The 22,889-nt window shown below is 45.4% G+C and overlaps 1 protein-coding gene across 1 annotated transcript in view; it reads right to left on the bottom strand.

The window, feature by feature from the left end:
- Positions 1–1,457: 1,457 nt before the first annotated feature.
- Positions 1,458–22,889, bottom strand: part of LOC138487919 (zinc finger protein 773-like) — a 160,631-nt gene continuing 139,199 nt past the window's right edge. The window contains exon 5 of the mRNA XM_069614545.1: positions 1,458–8,484. Within this exon, the coding sequence (XP_069470646.1) occupies positions 7,313–8,484 (1,172 nt within the window). The 3' untranslated portion in view covers positions 1,458–7,312. The remainder of the gene's footprint in view (positions 8,485–22,889) is intronic.

The following is a 22,889-nucleotide window of genomic DNA, read 5'->3' as shown; positions in this document are numbered from 1 at the left end:
TGCAACGATCCACTGCGGGAATGCACTTATAAACGTGATGGGTACTTGGAATTTGGCAGGTGGTTGGAGGCTGCTTAACACCAAGGTTTGGAATTGATGTTTGGCTGTAAATTGATTTCTCACAAACAAGGAACTTTTAATAGGGAAACCTATTCAGACTTCGATTACCGATATTGGATAGTCATTGAGGATCTTATCGAAACACTCTCTGGCCATATGCAGGATCCAACTACCTTTAAAAAGATTGTAAAACTAAAAGATGGACAATGGTCAGGAATCTGCTAACAGACCCTCTGCTATGGACAGTCATATGTGGTTTCAAAGGGAATGTTTTTGCATGCTTCTAAACAAGGCAGCAGTCAGTGTAGTTTGGGATCCTTATAAGCCAACCACTGCGTGGCAAAATCAGAGCGTACTCAACAGATCTGCACTACAAAATTACAAACTACCAAAGTAGAGTAGCGGGAGTAAGAGGTAGTGTTAGAGCAGAAAGCTATTGTAGATAGTGGGGATACAATGATAATAATGTGTATTTATATAGCACTTATGTCTAAGCGCTGTACATAGAACATATTTACAGGCATCGTCATCCCAACCGAAGTCGGTAGTCATTTATTGACCTCAGTAGGATAAAAGGCAGAGTTGGCCTTTCCGGAATATGAACCTGCAACCTGCACATCACACACAGATCACCAGCGGCGAGTGCTCAACCTGCTGAGCTATCTTACCAGAATTAAAAGGAATGGTTAAAGTACTAAATTGCAAAAAGCAGGAATAGATTTCTCAGACCATGAAGACTGAAGTGGGAAAGATAGGGAGGAATGCGGATCAGTGTTGGCCAGGCAGACTAAAAGTGTAGTGAGGCACCCGCTTACTCTGGATAGAACTATTCACCCCGAGGGAGTGCAGCACACATTTATAGATTATTTTCTCAAGGATTTAAAGAGAACCTCGATCACCTAATTCTAATGATGCTAAATCATACCTAGCCTCTTTGTATCTCCTCTGCATTTGTAGGTAAGAAAGCAGGTTAAACAAAACTCTTGAACTCCAAGACTTAAAAATAAACACGCTCTGGAAAATGTTCTCTCTGGCTGTGCTCCCAGGATCTGGAACTTGCTCCCTCTGAACCAACCTTGTGCTCTACCATCGCTCACATTCATGAAAGATCTCAAGAGGTTTCTCTTCAAGAAACACTTTATGCACAGATGCTAGTCTGACACTCTGCCTGCTCTGGATATAAACCGACCGCTCCAATCATCCCAGACTGAGCCTCCTTTGTTAATAATGCTTCCTATTCTCTGGCATATGTTGACGTAGCCCCTCCCCTTCCTCCTACTCATTGCCTTCTACCAACCCAACCTGAAGTTCACCAATCTACTCCCTATTGTGCTAGTAGGTCTCTCCTATCCCAGTGTGCATCGTTTATCAATTTAAACATTTGGAAAAATAACATGTTAGTTTAAGTAGTCATTTATTCAAACAATTCATAACATATCGCTAGGCCTACATCGCTCAACGAGCTTCCTTGGGGCCTTAAGCATTGGTCAATAATGGATTCCTTTTTATCAGTTCCGTGTATCCAACGGGAGACTTCTTTTCTGCTCGTGGCATGTGGGTTGAATATGGTTACTTCGTAATTATTGTTATTCTTAAATTATACCAAGGTACTTTCTCTTTTAGGCTTTTCTGTTCCTTTGAGTATCATTAGCAGGTGTTTATGCTCGTGTACCTGTGGGTACACTCCAAGGAGAAGCGACTCATGTCCTTGTAGTATTCCAGTGACACAGGCAGACTACAATGGTTTTCAAAACGAATACCTCGATCTCGTAGGAGACACACGCTCATGGCTCCAAATTCACTGCTGCTCCAGCTAAGTTTCTTCTTGTCTGAATTTTTTCTTGTCCCAGTGCCTGATCCTGGTGCTGCCGGCACTCCTGCTCTAGTAATGCCATGGTGCTCATGCATTTCAAAAAAGTTAGTTTACTTACATCACCCAAATAACAGAGGTTAACGATGCTCTAAGTTGCCATTCAACTGTGAACAGTATTTATATAGGTAAAGGGGTAAAACAAGAACATATGATCCCATGTGGACCGAGCAGTTACAGGGACAGTGGTCTAAAATCTGTTGCGTTTGTGTAGCGATAAGAAGGATATACATTATATCCCAGAAATACATACATGTAAAGTCATCAGAACTATGCAATGTGCATGGAACTTAATAGTGATCAAAAAGAGTGTTACCATTTCCTTCACTACTCGCGTTCATTACAATAAAGAACCGACTGGCGTTGTAAGGCAAGGACTTTGCAAGATGATGGGAAGGACAATGCTTTTAATTGCAAACATGTTGGTTAAAGGCCAACTGGAATACTTTGAACTATGGAAAAAGAATTTCAGATCCTTCGAAAACAATATATTTTAAGCCATCGTCAACACACCACATAAAAAGCCCCAGCCGACAAGGGCCCCATCATCATTTGGAAACGTGGCTAGATCCAAGGAAATTAGACATTAGAAACCCCTATGGGGAGAAACATGCAAGATCTTCGGGTGTATACATAATAAAAGGACACAACAAAAAGAATATTTTATGAATAACTAATAAATAATACTTTACTCTTTAATACAATTAATCACCAATTAATCTATTGATGTGTCCTTGTTAGAAACAGACTCTTTGGAAAACCTCATACTGTATGAAAACACACATTTTTGTGTGTTGTGAATTTTGTATAATATTCCTACTGAGTACATTTAGTCAGTGGGCTCCGTTCTAAGAATTAGATGTACATTTTTTACATTTACAGTAACTCGGTTGACATCTGCTTGTTGATCCATATCAAGACATCATACCACTTCCTTACACTGTACTCCTTTGCCTCATTTCTCAATCTCTACTAAGCTTTCCTTTCTCCATTCATTAATATTACTTAGTGGACCTTCCTGACTCTTGCAGCATCTTGCTCAATCTTTATGGATGTTTATATGTTTCTTCTAACAAATAATGCCATGCAAGCATCAAACTAAGGATGCAATGAGCAGGAGCTAAAAGCAGCTCCTTGTTATCTGGCATAACCAAGTAAGCAGGAGCTACCTAAGGGTCGAGAAGCTAGTAAATAGCGAGTTGCAAATCCAACCTTCACATGGGAGGCAAAATGTAATCTTTTGCCCATTAAATATATCATCTATTATGGCTTAAATACCATATAAATGTGTCCTAACACTCCTTTATACACATTATCAAACATAGAGAGTTAAAGTCACATAAGTATTTTTCTATGGCACCATTTTGCTGGGAGGCAAAAGTAGCTCCTGTTACCTATTGGTGTCAAGCTAAACAGGGTCTTCTAGGAGCTAAATAGCTGCTAACAATTTCAAACCCAGCCATCTCCTCTAACAATCTTTAAATTGCCACAGATTATTGATGTTACCCCAGATTAGTTTTATCCTTTTATGTTGGTAGTCTTGTTTATTCGCGAGTGGCATCAAGTATTGCTTTCTGCGCTAGAGTAGTTCTTTCTCAAGCAATAAGGTACAGCACCTGATACATATTGTCATTAACCTACCAAACTATGATGAGGTTGTTTCCTTAAGCTAGCTGAAAATGCAATCCATTCCTCCGAGAATTACCTCCCAATGCATTTAACAATTGCAAAACTCCATGATAGACCAAAAAATAATATTTAGCAAATGAGGCCTTGAGCCACATATGTATCATCATTTCTTTTGAAACTGCTCTCATCAATATACAGCAAAATCCCATGTAAGAGGGGAAAATGCATGGGGATGTAATGGCACCTAAACCTTTACTGGTCAACTATTGTTGGGAGAAAGGAAACATTATGGCAGAAGCAGGTGATTAATATGAATTATACATCTGGATATTCTATCTTGCTTGGTGCTTTATGTTGGTTCAGCAATGTTTTCACTATACTTGTTCAAAAGGCTGGGACTTTTGGACACTTGTATACTTTTGTGAATCAGAGAGTGCGACATGCGATCATACGGGTTTTGGACTTAATCCATGCTGTGCCCTGATTGGGTCCTTTCTTGCACTTGCCAGGGTTACCTTTGATTTCATATGGATTTATGGTTTACCTTTCTGTGTTCTGTCTTTTGACCTCATGATGTAAGAAGACATACAATATATCAGAATAAGTGCTCTGATCTGGTTTGGAAGGCGAGTGCTTTCTTAAAGCAGCCATGTTGTGGTTCTGCAGTGAGAATGGCATATCCGCATTTAGGAGATGAGATTGAATAGCATCCATAATTGGGCCCCTAAAATGATATTCAATTCTGATCAATGAAGAGCATTAGCCCCTTTTCGCCATACTATATAAAAGCACAGTTTATTTCGCGGTTGATGGTATTGTTTGTTTGCCTTACTGCTATCGAGGGAACATCCTTGTGCAGATGGCACACACATGCTACCACGGGTGCATCATTATACTGGATGTGGTGAGCCAGTGCCCTCAACTTGCTGAAATATGGAAATAATCTTTTATATATTCCACCTTGTGAATCTATTGAGTTAAGATTTGAGTGGTGGAATTTTACATGTGTTTCTCTATATCTTAGTATGCATCTGCACATTTCCATCCATCCGATGTGCATGGCACTCAGGGTGCTGCTGTGTGACAACAGAGTCATAAATGAGCAACAAGACCACAGGTACGTTTTTGGAGAGTAGATCCTGCTCGGCTATGATGGTAAGGGATGGGGTGAAAACATGGGCAGGGTACTGCCTACCGCTATGCAGGGCACAGAGGTAGCGTGGGAGTGGATCCCATGGCCTACCCTATCCTACCATGGTCGCTTTGCAGGGAATTGTCACCTGGTACCACCATCAAGCTCTGTCAATTTAAGTGTACCGGAGATAAGCAGATACACTTTTGGGCAGCAAGGAGACTGCAGAACAACTGTCACTGAGCGGTAGTCCTCAGAGAAGAAAAATATACATGCAAGTGATTACCGGGCCAGTGGTCACGCACCCCACACTGAAGAAACCTATTCACGAGCGCTGGTACTCACAAAGTGTACAGTGCCATTCTGCAAATTGAAGAGCACAGATGAATAAACACCAAATCACAGATGACACCGATCACAGAGAACACTGTGCAATAATTCTGAACAATTATCCTCCTAATCTGAGAACGTTCCCAGAGGGATGGTCAGACTATACATGGCCAAGTCCCTGTAAAAGGGAAGCTGCCATAAAGGTATGGGAGACAAGCTAGAGCAGAGTTGGGCTTAAAGAGCATTGAGGAGGCAAGTGGAGCTATGAGGAGAAGGCTGGCATAGAATAACTTGGAAGAGATGTGGTGACTTGGAGAGAGAAAATAGAAGGTGGGAAACACAGGTGGAGGTGGAAATTAAGGGAAAGAGGCATGGATATCAGGAGTGGTTGGTGTGTGAAGAGGAGGTGGTGAGGCAGGAAGGGAAACATCAGGAGTAGGGACAGATGAGATCACTGGGAGGTGCTTGGACAAGTACAAAAACATCAGGACAAGAGGAGATGTTGATACAGAGCGATGCACACAAGGAGAAGGGGGGGGGGGAGAGGTATCAGGCGGTGATAGTAATACATGCAGAGGTACACCAGGAAAGGGTACTGCAGCAAGAGGGGATAACAACAAGAGGGATTTCAAAAGTAGGAGAAAAATCAGGTCTCGGTGAGAAGAGGGGAAGGTGGAGGTGTGGAAAAGCAAAAGAGACCTTAGAAGGAGGAGGACAGTAGATGGTGTGAAGAGAGGAGGAGACCTTAGAAGGAGGAGGAGGACAGTAGATGGTGTGAAGAGAGGAGGAGGAGAGGAAATAGCAAACATAGTAAAGGTACCCAAAGTACGATTCACACCAGGAAGAGGTACAAGAATTTAGTAAGTAACAAGAGCACACAGCGAGGAACTTTGGCCCCAGAGGAATCTACTCTGTGTGCCTCACCAATGATTCCTCTGGGGTCAGAGTAGCCAGAAGGGGGAGCAAGGAGGCAGAGAGACGAATCCTGGACTAAAGCAAGAGGAACCTCTCTTCAGCCCGGCCAACTAGCCAGAAACCAGGGGAGGCCTTGGGCCCTACATTTTATAACCCTCCAGCCTCCATACAGTGGTCACCTGGATCTGGACGTCAACAACATGTGGCTCCTGCAGCAGGCCACTACTGAGAAAGTGAACAAACCAATGACCTATGGATAGATGGAAAGAAGTGCACAGTATAATTAAACAATCCAGAAGAAGTGCCGCAAAAGTGTGCAAAGGGATCACTACCCACCTGGAAAATAAACACACATACGTGAGACACCCTGGCAGAGGTCATTGAAAATCAAGCATAGAGAGAAAGTGCAATCAGTCGCAAAGACTTTCTGAAAAGGTAATCTCATGAGCCTCTTTTCATATAGTTACATATAACATAATTGCGTGACACATGTTACCACAGGAAAGCAGTCAGTCCTTTCCAGCAGCGGTCCGCCTTGGGATCCTTAGACATAGAGCAGAGAAGCATAACATTAAGAGAACAAAGATGTTGACATTTGTATCTGTTCCTCCGCCCCTTAACATTGGTCATGTCAAACAGATGTTGGCAATTACTCATACTCAAAAGTGTATTTCTGGCACCCACCAGTTTCCGACAAACAAGCCAAGCACACATTTCCAACTCGTACACCATGTACAGAGACAAAAGGTCAATAACCCACATTCAACAGATGTACATTTCCCAGCTAGGCCAGCGATGACAGTCACACATGGCCATAGGACTGAAGTTTAGTCTCCATCAGCAAGTCCCCTTTTCCACAGTGCTTTACCGTTCCCTCATCTCCAAGAATTACCAGGAGAGTGCCCAGATTTGTGAGTGTTGCAACACGGGGGGGGGAAGAATCTTTTTAATTTGGTTTTCCTTCTGTTGAATTTCAAGGAGCTTAACTTTCTATTGGTTTTCTGTTTCTGTGACTCAAGGAACAGCCTGGCCTGTTGTTGTGCTGGTCTTGGTCATGGGGGAAAAGGAGAAAGGGAGAGTTTCGTGCCATGGTTCTTACCTAAAATGTATATGCTAGAATGCAACCTTAAAAAGAACCCCAACTTATATGTACGTGTGTGTGTTGATCCCACCCATGCTTCGTGACAAACTTTTGCAACCACTTTATTACAGCCCCATGGATGAGAATTGAGTGAACCAGGATGCTTGGAGTACCTGAGACTTGGTAAAGATCCTAGATTAAAACTCACAACATTTGGGACCTATCGGCGTACATTTAGAAGTGTCTCCATAGCAATGTCTTCCATTTGGTTCATGTATTTTACCTTCTTCCTAAATCACGACAGGCTAGTGTGTGTTCGTTTGTGCTTCTGCAGCGATGACAAATGCCTGAAATATTTCCCACATTCAGTACATTCGTATGGCTTCTCGTCTGTGTGTATTCGCTGATGTGTGTTTAAGATTGACAAGTTGCTGAAACACTTGCCACACTCAGCACAAAAAAATGGCCTCTCTCCTGTGTGTATTCGACGATGTGTGTTTAAGATTGATAAATTCCTAAAGCTCTTCCCGCAGTCACTGCAGAGGTATGGTTTCTCCCCTGTGTGTATTCGTATATGTGTTTTGAGGTTTGTCGATTGACTGAAACCCCTTCCACAAACAGAACATTTATATGGTTTATCTTTTGTATGGACCCGCTGGTGCGATTTAAGTGATGATGAGCAACGAAAAGTCTTCCCGCACTCCGTACATGCATAGGGTTTGCCAGCCGAGTGAGTTTGTTTGTGCTTATGCAATAAGGACACAAGTCTGAAACTTTTCTCACACTCAGAACATTGATATTTTTGCCCTCCAGCGTGCATTCGGTTTTGTGCGAGAAGGCCTGCTGGGTTATTAGAACTATTTGCACACTGAGCATATGAATGGGGCTTATTTCCTGTGTGCATGGGCTGATGTGCTAATAGATTAGATTGCTGCCTTGAACTCTCCACACACCGAGCACTTGTATTTGGTTCATCTTCTTCTTGTCCCCACCGATCTGAGCGCATTGATGAGGATTTCCTGTGAGCAATTTCAAAATCTGTACCTTGGTTTGCCTTCTCCCATGCATACATTTGCTCCTGTGTTATTTTGATTGGCAATATATCGAAACAATCCTCTGGTTCACTACAAATTGATGAATCCTCTCTGTCGTACCTCTGCCTAGTTTTAAGCATTGAAGGTTCCATGTTGAAAGTCTTGCCACTTTCAGTACTGATGAATACTTCATCTTCATTGACTGGTCTTTCTTGTTCTGCAAAAATGTCTGTAGTCTCAGTGGAGGTTTTACATTCAATAGACCAATCCACACTGTTTCCAATAGGGCTTGCTGATTTTGATCTCTCGCTGGTATCTTCTAGCTCGGCCCACTTCCTAAGAGGCTCTTCATGTTTTGCTGAGAATATCTCATAAAGTTCTGATGTTTCAATGACTTCAGTTTGCTTCTTTGATTTATTTCTGGGGTTAAGCTCTAAAAGGAAGTACAATATTTTCATAATGAATTCATGTGATAATAGGAAAATAGTATGTTAGCCATGCAATACTGAAATTGAGGGGATATAAACATGCATTGAATTGCACACTATACAACAAAATCTGTCCCCTATTGACCTGTTTATGAGTATGGTGCCAATGGAAATATAGGTGACATTCTAAGTAAGGACACACAAACTAGTGTCTTAATAGCTCCATCTCACAAATGCATTGTATATACACCCTTAATATTTGACAGATTCTCCCATGCACAACGTAAATCCTTTTTTACATTTATTTTTTAAATCAGACAAAAACAAATGCCACTTGTTTTAAAAGTACTGTACCACTTAGTTTCGAGATGGGATATTTACAGCATGGAGTAAATATGACCTATTAACCCCAGGAAATGACTCCTATACCACACAGCACATGCAGTTATTATGCCCTCTGTTCCAAACGCACAATTGAGTGGTTGTTAAATAATGTGAGGTATGTTAAATTCCACATTTTTATCATTTATCACATTACTCAAAATTAGGTGCCAGAAGTGAGTGTTCCTCTACTTTTCTAGCTGCCATGCTCATGTCATCACACTAAAAAAACTGAAATCGTCCTTTAAAGAAGATTCTAAAACAAGCAACGTTAGAAGACTAAAAGAAATAGGTTCTAACCTTTCCCATCTATAGAAATAAGTCTGAAGACATTTATTTTTTAAATAATTAGTATTAATATAATACCATATCTGGCTAACAAATTCACCATGAAACCTGCTACCAGATCCCCTAGATCCTCCAACACTCCATGCCTGACAGTGCCCAGATTCCGCCTAAAAAGAGCTGGAGGCGCAAGCTTCACAGTACTTGCCCCCCAACTCTGGAACACCCTACCTCTCAACATTAAAACTATCGAATCCTTCCAGACCTTCAGGAAGCAGGTCATCAGCTGGCTCCTAAAAAATGAGTAGCCCCTCTAAGACCAAACCTTCTATCTATATTGTAAATTGTATATTGTGCGAACTGTATCTGCACTGTATAGTGATATCTGTTATCGATAACTGCTCTTATATGTATTATAAATTGATCGAAGTATGTAACACAAAGATACTTTCAAACTTTGTAACTGTATTCTTAAGCACCCTTCTACCACTGCGTTGGGAGCGCTATACAAATAAACAAACAAATATAACGTAGGGCATCATCTTACATCATGGGGTAATTTAAGAAAATCTCCCATTAGTACCTACCTGTCAGGAATTCCTAATACCCCTGCTATGTATTGTAACAACGTTAAACAGGTGGCTTCTTACCTTCGTTCTGTGGCTGGGTCTGTGACCCTTTGTGTGCAGCATGTGGTGTGCTAACTGCATGGGGTTTGCATAGTCTGAGGTTGCAGAATATTAAGGCTAAAACTAAATGGTGGTGGGGGGGGTCGGCAAAAGGAAACAGCACCTCTTCTTTGCATCTAGGCTGAGCAGTGTGGCGAAGCACAGCAGAATATATGCGAACAAGAGAGCCGACCAATTATTGCTCGGGCGCTGTTTCAGTCAAAGATATATGTATTCGCCAGAGGATGCGCTGTACCAACTTTCTGATTCATCCTTATAAAAGCCTTCTCAGTGCTCCAGCCTCTCGAATTCGCTCTTGTTTGAGCTTCTAAATATTCTAGTTATTTGAGTGAGTTTACTCTCTGCTACAAGCAGCAGACATGCTGCACTCTGTAAGGAAGGCATGGTATCAAACAGTAAGACAGACACAAGTGTCGACAGTTCAAGGGTGTTTATTGAACTTCAATTGATTTTCAAAAAGCCTATCTAATCCTAAATCTAAAAGATGGGAGCCAGCTAGGACCATCAAATCATAACGCAGTCCTAGTCCAGTCTGTCAAAATAAAAGGGCCTATACTAATAAACATATTGCCAATCCTTACTTCTAAATACAAATAGTGTGGGGAAACAATGTTATGCAAAAGAAAAGTGTTCAAGAAATGATAGGTCAGGATATTCAAGCCGTTGGCTTCCCTTCCCCATGTTTTCAGCACGGGACAAAGTGACACACTCGAGCATAGCACATTCTCTGGCTTCTCTAGCATGAGGATGCAATTCAAAACTTCAACGTGAGGGCCTTCTATGCCAAATTTTCTTTGCCATTCAAAGTCTTTCATTTTAGAGGGCATGATGCAACACGATAAACGTACCACACAAGGGATACAAACTCAGGGGACAAATGAGTAACAAGATCAACACACATTGGGGAGTCCCCCAGATGAACCATTCAAGAACAAATTTGATGGCCCAGTCTTAACTCTTACTGGGTCCCACTCCGTAGGTTATTTGCATCGCCTCACAGAATGCAATACACAGTGCACCGTATTTTTCATTTAATATAAAAGGGTTATAATTTTATTTCATAGGCCATTGGTCCTACGTTTGACAGCATAAAACAAACCACATATATATCAATGTGGAAGATGTATATATATATATACACACATCTACTACCATTTTCATGGTTTATTCATAAAAGCCAGAGGTGACACAGCAAAAAGTCTCTGATACGGAACAGATCGGGCACACATACTGTCTTCCTGGCCCTATCTGGCTAACTAGTCAGAGATATACTCCATAGAGCAGTGTCACCTAATTCCAGTTCTAAAATTGATTAAACATGGCGAAGTGAATTACGCCTGACCGAAAAAACACACATCCCAGGTCTACATCCATTGTGGCGTTGCTGAGACATGTAGCATAACTCAATGACACAGAGGTTGGAGGTTCTCTCTTTCTCCTTCTTGCCGCTTCTGTGGCACCGAAAAATCTCTTGGGGGGGACCATTCCATCTCTTCAAAACTCCATTTCCCTTGGGGTCTTGACGTAGGCAGCAGAATTGATACCCTGCCGAAACGTCCTGTGCATTTCTCCGTGTCATCGAGTTATGCTTAGGTGACACTGCTCTATGGAGTATATCTGTGACTAGTTAGCCAGATAGGGCCAGGAAGACAGTATGTGTGCCCGGTCTCCTCTGTATCAGAGAATTTTTGCTGTGTCACCTCTGGCTTTTATGAATAAACCATGAAAATGCTAGTAGATGTATATATACATCTTCCACATTGATATATGTCTGTATGTGGTTTGTTTTATGTTGTCAAACGTAGGACCAATGGCCTATGAAATAAAATTATAACCTTTTTATACTAAATTAAAAATATGGTGCACTGTGTATTACATTCTCTGAGGCGATGCAAATAACCTACGGAGTGGGACCCAGTAAGAGTTAAGACTGGGCCATCAAATTTGTTCTTGAATGGTTCATCTGGGGGACTCCCCAATGTGTGTTGCAACACGATAAACATCAAAGTTCCTTTCTTCTTAGAATTTCACATATACAAATTCTCAGGTGATTTTCTGTTCACCGCGGGTCCCCCTACGCTAAGCTCAGACCCACTATCACAAAGCTTTAAATTGATCTCCCTCTACCGGGCTCAGACCAACTTTTACTTTGCCAAGCTTTCTTTACTTCAAAAATCAGACTTTCGACTGTGTGTGAGATTTTGCTCATCCCGTCGCAGGACTACTTCAATTCACAATTACTCGCTCTCTTTTTGATATAACCTCTTTCTCACTTTCACCACTTCTCAGCTCAATACCTTACAGAGACCTTCGATTGAGCACCCACGTGGTGCCAGACCACTCTGTCAAAGGTATTGTATCTTGCTTTGAAAGTTCAATCACTCATCAGCAGTTCAACTTACTTGCGTCTTTTATCACACATACTTTAACAATGTTCGTTCCAGCGCTAGCCATACAGTGTTGCTGCTTGCAACCTTGGCTTCAACACAGACCGGTCTTGTATCAGTCTCCCCAACTCACCAGCTGTTTTGATTTCATGGACGCTGATTTGTTCTCAGAGCCAAGGTTGGTGCAAAGGTTGGTACCACGGCGACTCAAGCTTCACCCCGCCTTGGTTATCGACGCAGGAGGGCCCCGGGTATCTCCGACACACAACGCATGAATCTTCAGCCTGGTTTCCTGATCTTCTGCTTTGTAGTCTCGAAGTTTATGGAAAGTAACGGTTCCTTGTTGACAAGGTCAAGGAACTTCCCTCCAAGCAATCCTCTTCGGTTTTGCCGTCTTTCTTCTCTCGTTCAGCTGCCGTTTCGAAACTGCTGTTTCCTCGCGTGCTTTGCCTCACTCAGAGTGTGCTCTTGTGCTCTGCCTTTTATCCATGTGGGGAAGATTGATGGAAGTCAGGTATGTGTGATGGTCAGTAATTGCCTGACCATTGTATTGGGACACGTCAGGTATACAGCTCAGGTGTTCGACCGTTTTCTCTCATAGTGGGCTGTCCGTGAGAAAGTGTTGTAAAAAGGGGGAGGTGGAGTAGAGTTCCTAAATATCCTAGCTGGTAGAATGGAGTAAAGGAGTTATAGGGAAGGGGATACCACATCTCACCATCCGGTGTACCACTCCCACATCCTGAAGACCCCCTCACCCAGGTGATCCTCCCGCAATGGTCCACCCCCAGGAACTGGATTCAAAATCAATGGCCATGTCCTGGCCACCTGGATGACAGATTCCCTGGGGACTGGTGGGTGAGAAACATTTTGGTTTCTCACAACTCATCATGTAAAATTGGGACTTATCCTGGTTTTCCTATGGTGCAGCTATCTACTGATAACAGATCTTGTGCAATCTTTTGACCAAGAGCTGGCTCTACTGCTCATCAATGCCATGCATGAAACCAAATCGGAAAGCTGTATTTGAGTATGGGGCCATTAAAGGCCCAGAAGCACCGCATCTATCCGGAGTGCCAAATGCTTCTCTCCAGAGGATCAACAACTGTCAAACATACTCCATTGACAGAAAATAAATAAACCCAATGAACTTTAGATGAAAACATAAAAGCTTCTTCCCAGTATGCTGCGAGAAACCTGAGGGTTTTCCCCCAAGTAGACCCCGAGGATTACTTATTCAGGTGGCCAGGGAAGGGCTGGTGCTCTCAGATCCCAACCCTCAGGGTGGATGAGCGATAGAGGATCACTTGGGTAGGGGAAACCCAGGGTTATGCTCGAGGGAATGCCCCAGGTGAGACGCGGTATTACACAGAGGAAGAGATTGAGGCGGGTGAAGGCCCCAAGGCTTTTATAGGCTATTCCAGATTAACCTCACTTCCACCCAATTAATCTCCCTTAACAGAATCCAAAACCCCCTCCGCATCCGGTAAACCCATTGGAGTGGGAAACTACATCTCCCAGAAGCCCCATTTCCCGGTTACCTATCCGAGTACTCCCAGTCACTCTTCTCCCCGTCCCTCTTATTATTTCCCGAACTCCCTGTCTGCTTTGACAAAACACTGTAGTTCCCATAAGCCCATCTACTAATTTCACAAACCCTACAAAACTCACCCTTCCGAGCTTACCCCACCCCCCACCCCCTAAAACAAGGGATATCATTTCTTAAGACACCTTTTCCGCATCTAACCCAGTTGGACATTTAGAAACTCAATATCCCTGTCCCCTTTTTCTGACACAAACACTCTCTCACATCATGAGTGATAACAGACTAACCCCAGAGCCGTTTACCTGATGTCCCAACCCGAGGAACAGGCGGAGTCAGGCAATTGTCGATAACTACACACACACACCTGACTGCCCTTTGTCTTACCCATAGGGATAAGGCGGAGGACGAGAACACCCTTTCAGCAAAGCTGAAAGCACGAGAACTAAGCCATTCCAGGACAGCAGTTTAAATGAGGAGGAAGGCAGCGAGAGCTGAAAGGAAGTCAAAAGAGGGAGTTGCCCTTGCCCTTTTCAACCCAGACCCACAAAGCCTTTAATGAAAGAAGCAAAAGACTGGGAATCGCACCTGGCGAATGGTGTGTCGGATGTCAGTGGTACGTGGAACCCTCTCGCACTGATTGCCAGGAGGGGGAAAAGCGAATCCCATCATGGTACCGTCCTTGACTCCAGCGGCAAAGGAACCGCCAACGAGTTCAGCAAAGTCGGCGAGTTAGAAGAAGCTAAGAGAGAACCGGACTGTGTTAAGATCAAGGTTGCAGTGGCAACATTGTATGTGAAGAAAGAAGATAATAGACAGAGGTCTTTTTGTGAGTGAAATCGGTACCAGAAATAGAGTGGTCCGGTGTCAAGTGGGTGCTCATTCCAAAGACTCTAGCTGGTACCCCTCTCTTGAAAGAAAGAGAAAGTATTGAACTTTTGTGGTTAGCGAAACTACCAAGAAAAAGGTGAAGTGTCAAAGTGGTCACCCAAGGGTTAAGCCAAACCCCTTGTACAGTCGAAAGTCTTTGACATGTTGTGAAAGTGGGCATGAAACAAAAGGAACTCTGAAAGTAGCATTTGTGCACGGAAGAGGGGACCGCCATGTGACTTTTTCACAAAACCTGCATCTGTCATAAAATAACTGAGTGAGCAAGATGTAAATTGGCAAGTGATTTGGGAAACTGTAAAGCCTAGAGAATAAGCTGCATAATTGTCTAAAAAGACATTAAGACTCTTGAATATTACAAGGTGACTATTTTTAGTCTAAATGGCAGTATGAACCCTACAGAGGGAAGCCAGGAGAAAGCTATGGGAAGTGAATCCCACATTGTGGAAACTAGGTGAACTCTGGGAAATTGGCAAACGTGTACCCAACTGAGGGATGCCTGCGAATTGGGGTAAACAGTATGATACCCGTGAACATTCTGATGACAAACATGAACCCGAGTGAGTGATGTGCACAGTGAGTTGATGGTCTGACCCCGATCGAGGGAGGCTATCGTAAAGGAAAGGATCGGAGCCTATCTGAGGGGGATCCAAGAGTGAAGAGGAATCGCCCACCGCAAAGAGAATCCAAAGGAACCTTCCTTGTTTTGACATATCACACCCTCTGAAGCAAGACACTTTGCATGAGAAGAGACTTAAGCGCAGAAGGCCTGATACTTGAAGAGGAACTGTAACCTTGTGCTGGAGAAGCCCAGGAGTGAGCTGCGCTCGAGAAGTCCTGCTTTGCTCTGTGCAAAAAACATGGGGACGGGAGACCACGGCCATAACATCCTGACTTATCATTTTGTGAATACTTCTTTCCTTTCTTGTGAACATTATCCCACAGTCTTTTGTAGCATAGCAGTAAGGATTGGCAATAGGTTTTCTTTGTATAGGCCCTTTTATTGGACTAGACTCCACTAGGACTATATCATGACGATTTGATGGTCGTAGCTTTCCCCATCTTAGACTTAGGTTTAGATTAGGCGTTCAACTCACAGACTTTACAGTTCAATAAACACCCTTGAACTGTGATCACTTGTGTCTTACTTTGATACCATGCCTTCCTTACAGTGCATCTGTCTTGTTCAATTACGTAATCACCCGCAAGAGTTAACAAATATTTTTCACTGGCTGCTTTGACTTGGAGGACCTCACACCAGAGTAATTTGGATTGTTGTTAGATGTAGAAAAACCAACATAGAAAAACTCTACAGGACTGCATATGACAAAGAACCCCTGCATAACCCTATGAGGTAAAGGGGACCATGTGCTGCCAACCATTGTGTGATGCTCAGGCCAGGGGAGGCTTGTGGACAGTTCCTTGGTGACCATCACCACAAAACAAGATGTTATGGAACCGATAGATGCAAAACACAAGCAACAGTGTAACCTCGCACTCATCTAGTTATCATGTAGTAAGCAGAGCACCTTGCAGATGCGGGACAGTGGCACTGTGAAGAGCGGAAGAATTCCGGCATGAAAAATCTGCTCTGTACTAGAATTGAAGGCATCATGAAGGACACAGACAACAGATTCTAAAGTCAAAATAACCAAGTTTATTAACTTAAATGTCCTAGTGGAAAAAGGCATAACTTGCCCTATATTAGGGTGGGATTTCCTTACCTAAATAAAACTAAGGAAAGTCTGAGTCAACTTAGGAATCTGTGTCCAAAACCTAAGCTTGCCCTCACAAGTATAACTATACATTGGGCCTTGTAAGCTTGCCGGTCCGGTAACAATGGTACCGGTAAGCTTGCCATTACAATTGTTACCGGACCGGTAAACTACAAGGTCTGCTCGTGGGTGCCTTACGCAGCCCTCGACGGATCCACCGGCACCATTCATGAATGGTGCTGGTGCATCCAGACTCCCCATTCCCATTGAGTCCAATGGCACTCAAATGGGAATGGGAGTAATAATTACCGGCACCCGGCAATGGGGATTTACCTGGTTTGCCGGGGCTGGAATGCCCCAGTATTGCCCTATTGCCGGGTGCCAGTAAATTCATGACTCCAGCGGCAGCCATGCCGGTAATTACTGATGACAGGGCTTGTCCGCCTATGTATATAAATCTCTAATAATCATTTATTTCACCAAGGCATCTGTTACCAGGGCCTTCAGTTCTGTATCTTGAACACTAATAAGTATTTATTTGTTCTTACAAGTAATTTTTTTACTGCAGGTCTTTTACAGCTATGCAGGTAAAGCGCTATACATATTTATTGTGTCTAGCAAAGTAACATGCAATTTTGTGACTTAGCCATGTATGAAGTAGGCTGTTATAGTCAGAGTGGGAGTACCATAATGTATTAGCTAATTCCCGGCTGTGTAACATATTGCCATATTGTATAAACAACACCCTGACACAGGGTTGGGTTACAATATAGGTACTTTGAACTTTAGCCCAAAGTGTACCAGAAGTGTACTGTACTTTACCAATGACATTGTTACATTTATATGTAGCTATGCCAGTTCTTGCCTGCATGTAAAGCAGATGAGATGCAGGTTATTCGCCGATCTGAGCTGTAAAGTACGGTATCCTTATAAGTGGTCAATTTGCTCTAAGTTTTAATTACTTGCTGTTCTATTTATTTATTTATTTATTATACAAACACCACCCTGACACAGGGCTGATAATCTTTTGGTGTATGTGGTTTTATTCTGAACATTGGGATCACACAGACGGTTCCCAGTCTGTATTGCGGTTAGTGCATATGCTCTTTTATATACAGGAAGACAAAAAGGGGAATGAGGGGCTAGCCTTACATTTCGCCCTAAGGGAGGTTCTGATGAAATTTAAATGTGGCCAGGATGTATGTTCCTGGACTATCATAACCCCTGGAGTCACAACTTGCGCATGTGCGCAGTAAGGTGTATGGGTCCATATCGGGTTTATCTACAGGTTGCTGTTCAATCATACATTATTAATGCAGGGCAGAGGGACCTTATAAATGTATTTCAGGTAACGCTTCAGTTGACACACGTGCACCAAGTTTCTCAAGAATTAGAAACTCACTGATCGCTCTGAATGATTGTGTTGCAGCGCGGATCACACAGCCTTCTTCCTTCTGTGTCAGGGCTCAGTTACTGTCTCTCAGACACTCCTGGGGTGGTGCTCCACCCTAGGGGAACGAGCATGTCGGATGGAAAGGAACGGGGCAGCCTTCCTTCACGGCTCCCTTAAGCCTTCCTATTCTGCTCCTGGGAGTCCCCACTCCCACGCCATGCAGTCGAGTCCACCGCTGGCTACACCGTCCTCCTGGTTCTGCTCCTATCGATTCCCCCTGCCATTGGGTTGGGCTCCATTTACAGGCTGCAGGTGTGGCTGATTATTCAGCCCTGCCTGACTCATTAATGGGACATGCCTGACCTTCACTACTCTCTGCAGGCATCTTCCTCTTCCCAGTACCAGAGTGGTAAAAGAGCATAGTCTTCACTCCTCTTAGTTGCCTCTTCTTCGTCCAAGAACTGTCAAGTGTCAATTGTGGAGAAATAATGGCAGCTGGCTTCCAATAGCCCGTAAAGGTTGGGGAAGGGGTGGTTAAGCTGTTACTGGGAAAAAGGGGATATCATGTCTTGCCCAAAGGCACCCCACTGCCAGTTCCCAAGGATCCTCCAATCAGGCGATCCTCCCTCACTTCTCCACCCCCAGGGTCGGGATCCAATAGCGATGGCTTTTCCCTGGCCACCTGCACAGAGGATCCAAGGGTTTCAGGAGTGAGAATACTCACGGGTTTCTCACAGTAAGAGGAGCACAAAAACGGTAAATACACGAAAGGAGGCCCACGGAGCAGAGGTTCACTGGGAAACATCCAGAGTTTTCTTGAGGCCAGTCAACACATTGTTGGAGGATAGGCCTGGAGAGGAGGCAAGGCAGAATATCTGCAGGATTGAGGTGGTGATTGAAAGGGGATGGGTTGGAGGGAAAGAGCATAAGTGTAGTAAGGAGGGGAAACAGAGTTGGGAAGTTGGAGATGATCCCAAGAAGTGTGGCACAGCAGAGGAGATTTGTGAGGCGGCGGAGGAGGAAGGAAATACAAACTGAATGAGAGAGTGGGAGGAGAACCATCAGGAGGAGATTGGGGAACAGCTGAGTAAGAAGGGAGTGGAACATTGTAAGTAGGTTGGAGACCTGGGGATGTTAAGCCCAGAGCAGGTTAAAGAGAGAAAGCCTCAGAAGGTTGGTGGAACTAGCACATGCTAAGGCATTGAGGTGAAAGTGAAGTACCAGAAAGGAATAAGGGCAGAGTGAAACCCCTTCACAGTGGCAACAACCCTTTGGAACAGGTTTCTTTGGCTATGTTCATTCTTAGTAGAGGTGCACCCACATTTTTTCAAATTTAGAAAATATAAGACATAGATAACTCACAGTAATCGTATTTCTGGTGCTTGCATCTGCTTAGATTCACATGTTGTGCATATAGTCTGACATCTTGTGGTAATCGCAGAGTATTACATAATTGTTTTGAAGATCGAAAAGGAACGTCGACATGGGCTTGACTGTAACACTAGCCCTAACATGACATGTAGTGTACCCAAAATGCTTCACGCGTGGTGGTCCCCCGGTTGTTTTTGTTCGGCCGTGAGGGAGCCTTATAGAATGCGCGAGTATGGAGAAAGAAGGAGTAAGAGGTCTGTGTTCCTTCAAATCCCAGAGGGGAGGAAGGGCGGGCACATGTGAATCTGAGCAGATACAAGCACCAGAAATGTGATTATGGTGAGTAATTTATGTCTTCTGATGCTTGTGAATCTGCTTAGAATCACATGCTGTGCATAGACTAGCGAGCAGTAGCAGGAGATGGTGGTGGGATGTGTGAAGGAACAGTAGCAAAGACATGTCTTGGCACTGCTTGTTGCACCCGAGGATCAGATTTCAAGTGCACGTCTAAGCAGTAATGTTGAGGGAAAGTGAACAGAACTCCAGATAGCTGTTTTGCAAATAGAATCAAGGGGAACACTTGCAATAAAGGCTATTGCAAGTGCCTAGAGTAGAGGGTGCTCTGGGCGTAAAGGGTAAATCTCTTTTGGCAGAAGAGTAACAGTGTGATGCATTAAACAATCCATTTACATATGGCCGACAGAGACAGGGCTCCCTTCTGTACCAGCAGTAACAGAGACAAAGATTTGGTGTGTCTTTCTTAGTGGTTTTGTTTTATCAAGGTAAATATGCAGTGGTATATTTACCTTGAGTGTTTGTTGAACAAAAGTCCCAACCTGGGTGTGAACCCCCCGTTGCTCCCTCCTCTTCATTCCCTGTGTCCCAACCCACCCCCCTAACTGCGAACAAGTCAAACATAGAACCAGCCCAGCGAGGTCTCCCTCGTTATGACAAACCCGTTTCTGCTCCTCGGGGCCGAACATTGGCTCCAGGTGCCCTACGGGAGGGTATATGTACCCAAAGAAAGGAAGAAAGAACTTTCAAGGGGTTGGGGTGAACCTTGACTCGTGCGTCTCCTAGCGAAGGATCTTTCCAGCTGTATGGAATTTCGGTGCGTCCATCAGTGGTGGGTGACGAACGCGCAGTTCCCGGCAAGTGACAGGGGAGCCCTCATCTAGGCTTCCGTTTCCTTTCTTCAATATCCGGTATTTGTAGACCGTCCATCCAGTCTCTGGCCTGTGCGGGAGTATCAAACAAATGTGCTTTATTTTCGTGCAGTATTTTAAGTTTTGCCGGGTACAGGAGCATGTAGCGCAGCCCAGCGGCTTTCAATCTGGCCTTCGTGTGTATGAACTGGGCTCTGTCCATTTGAACCTGGAAGGTATAATCGGGGTAAATAGCGATTTTGGCAGAGTCGCGTATTATCTGACCGCCTGTTCGGGAGAAAGCTAGGATTGTTTCACGGTCCCTGTAGTTGAGAACTTTAGCTATCACAGGTCTTGGTGGGGCCCCCGGTGGTGGTTTCCTGGCGAGGGAGCGATGGGCCCGTTCAATCGTGAATCCTTGGGAGAGTTTCCCAGCGCCCACCTCCTGCAGGAGGAGGTTTTCTATATAGGTTGTGGGGTCTGCGCCCTCGGAGCCCTCAGGCAGCCCAAGGAGGCGAATGTTATTACGTCGGGCTCTCCCCTCTGCTTCCTTTGCTCTGTTTTCTAAGTTTTTGACCCGTTGTTGGAGTTCATCCACGTCCCGGAGGAGGTGTGTTTTGGATGCGGTATTCTCCCTAACCTGTGTCTCGAGTACCTCCGTCCTGCCAGCTAGGGTTCGGACGTCTTGTCTCAGGAGGCCCAGGTCTGTGGCAACCGCATCTATCTTATGCTCTTAGGATCTGGGTGTTGCTGGGCTCGGCAGGCGTTGTAGTTGTGGGGTCCGAATGAGGGTCCGTGGTCCCCCCCCTCAGGTCCGCGAGGCCCGTTGGCTCGCTGGCTGCATAAGTGTCCATGGTTGTCTGCCGCTGTCGGGGCTTGCTGTTCCTGCCAGCCATCTCGGGGATGCTCAGAGGTCCGGCTCCGGAGGCGCCCAGGGCACCGGCGGCAGTCCGCAGATTCCGCCACGGAGGGGAGTCTCTTACTGACACCGCGAGGTCCACCCGGCGGTGCCACCCGGGAACGAGGCGAAGATCCGTAGGCGTCACCGCGCCCAGGGGCCCCGCGGTATGGGAGGGAAGGCAATGTCCGTTCAAGAGGCAGCTCACCCACTGCTATGGGTTGCTCAGAGATGGTGGAGCTCCGAAGCTCCGCCGCGGTGTGGTGGTAGGGCCCTCTCACCAGTGGTAGGCGGTCCGAGGGGGGCTATCATCGGAGTCACTGGACCACGGATGGGACTTCTGTGGCGGGGGTCGGGGAGGCGCGCAACTCGAGCCCCCCGATTAGTGGATGCAGGCCCGTGGTATGGTGAGGAAGGTTGGCCGATTCCTCGTGGGTGCTGCTGGGCTGGGTCCCACCAGCCGTCGGGCGCCAGGCGCCAGGCGAATCCGGGTAGCGAAGGAGCGCCGGTGCCCCTTGTTGGGGGGTCGTAGGGAGCGGGTTGGGCAGTCCAACTGCTAGATCGTGCGGTTGCGTAGGTTGGGGAGCTCCTATGCTTCGAGGCAGGCCAGCCCCATGCGAGCGCAGCGAGCGCATCAAATGGTCTCCTTCCGCCGGCGGGCGCAGGCAAGGCCGGGCATCGGGGGAGCTCCAAGGCCCCCGGAGTGTCAGGGCCTCTTATTGGAGGCGCAGCGGGGAGCGGGCGGGTAATAAATCCAGGGCGCAGGGTCGGGATCCAAGGCTCCAGTGGCACCCGCTCTCCCACCACTCCCGGTGTCCGCGTTCAGGCTGAGTCGGTCCCCCTCCGCCGCGCCGGCCGGCCCCAGGTCCGCCGGCGTTGCTCTCGGCTCAGCTGGGCTCCACTGCTCCCACCGGGCTGGTCACGGCTCCACGGCAGGCCCGATCGCCTCCTCGCGCTGCTCTCCCCCCTCGATCCTCGCGTGGATTGTCCGCTCCGGGTCCGCCGCTTGTCTCGGGCTGCGACCTCTGCGGTGCAGGCGAGCTCCGGTCCTCCAGACTTCAGGACGCGGGCGCCGCCATCTTGACTCACTTCACTCGGCCCAACTCGCCCACCGAACAACGGCGTTCGCGGTCCTCCGTCAGCTGGCGGACGGCTCGGGTGTGTGTGGATAGGGTTCCGGTACAGGCGGTGCCGCTTGTCGGGGCCCAAAGTTAGTTAGGATTATGTCGAAACAGCTTATTTTGGCACATCAGCTATGAGCTCACACGGGACACGTCCGCACTACATGGCGGTTAGCCACGCCCCTGGGGCAGCATATATTTCATTGCAAGTCAGAACACATAGGACACCGCACTCAGCAGTGATTAAACAAAATATAGGTGCTACAAACTCAACAGTTTTACCATAGGTCCTGAAGAAAGTGGCATCAACCCTGGCAGCCACGGAAACCGGTCGACCAGCCCCTACAAACAGGGATGTCCTAATAATGACGGACTACCTATTATAGCAATTTATTATTAACATGATCGTCCCATTTTGGTCCAATACATTGCTTTTAACTTTTTGTGATCAAACATACAGGATAATTCAAAGTAATTGCGATTCCTGGTTTGAATATCTCTAACATATTGCCATTACATTTTATGGTGAACTATAGTTGAACTATTGGCTTCTTAACTCAGTTCAGAAGAGGAATGGCCTGGCTGATAGGGACTCTC

The sequence above is a fragment of the Ambystoma mexicanum genome, chromosome 9 (assembly GCF_040938575.1).
Source record: "Ambystoma mexicanum isolate Mex_15411 chromosome 9, UKY_AmexF1_1, whole genome shotgun sequence".
Lineage (NCBI taxonomy): Eukaryota > Metazoa > Chordata > Amphibia > Caudata > Ambystomatidae > Ambystoma > Ambystoma mexicanum.
The sequence above is the reverse complement of the archived record's forward strand: the minus strand, read 5'-3'. Positions and strand labels throughout refer to the sequence as shown.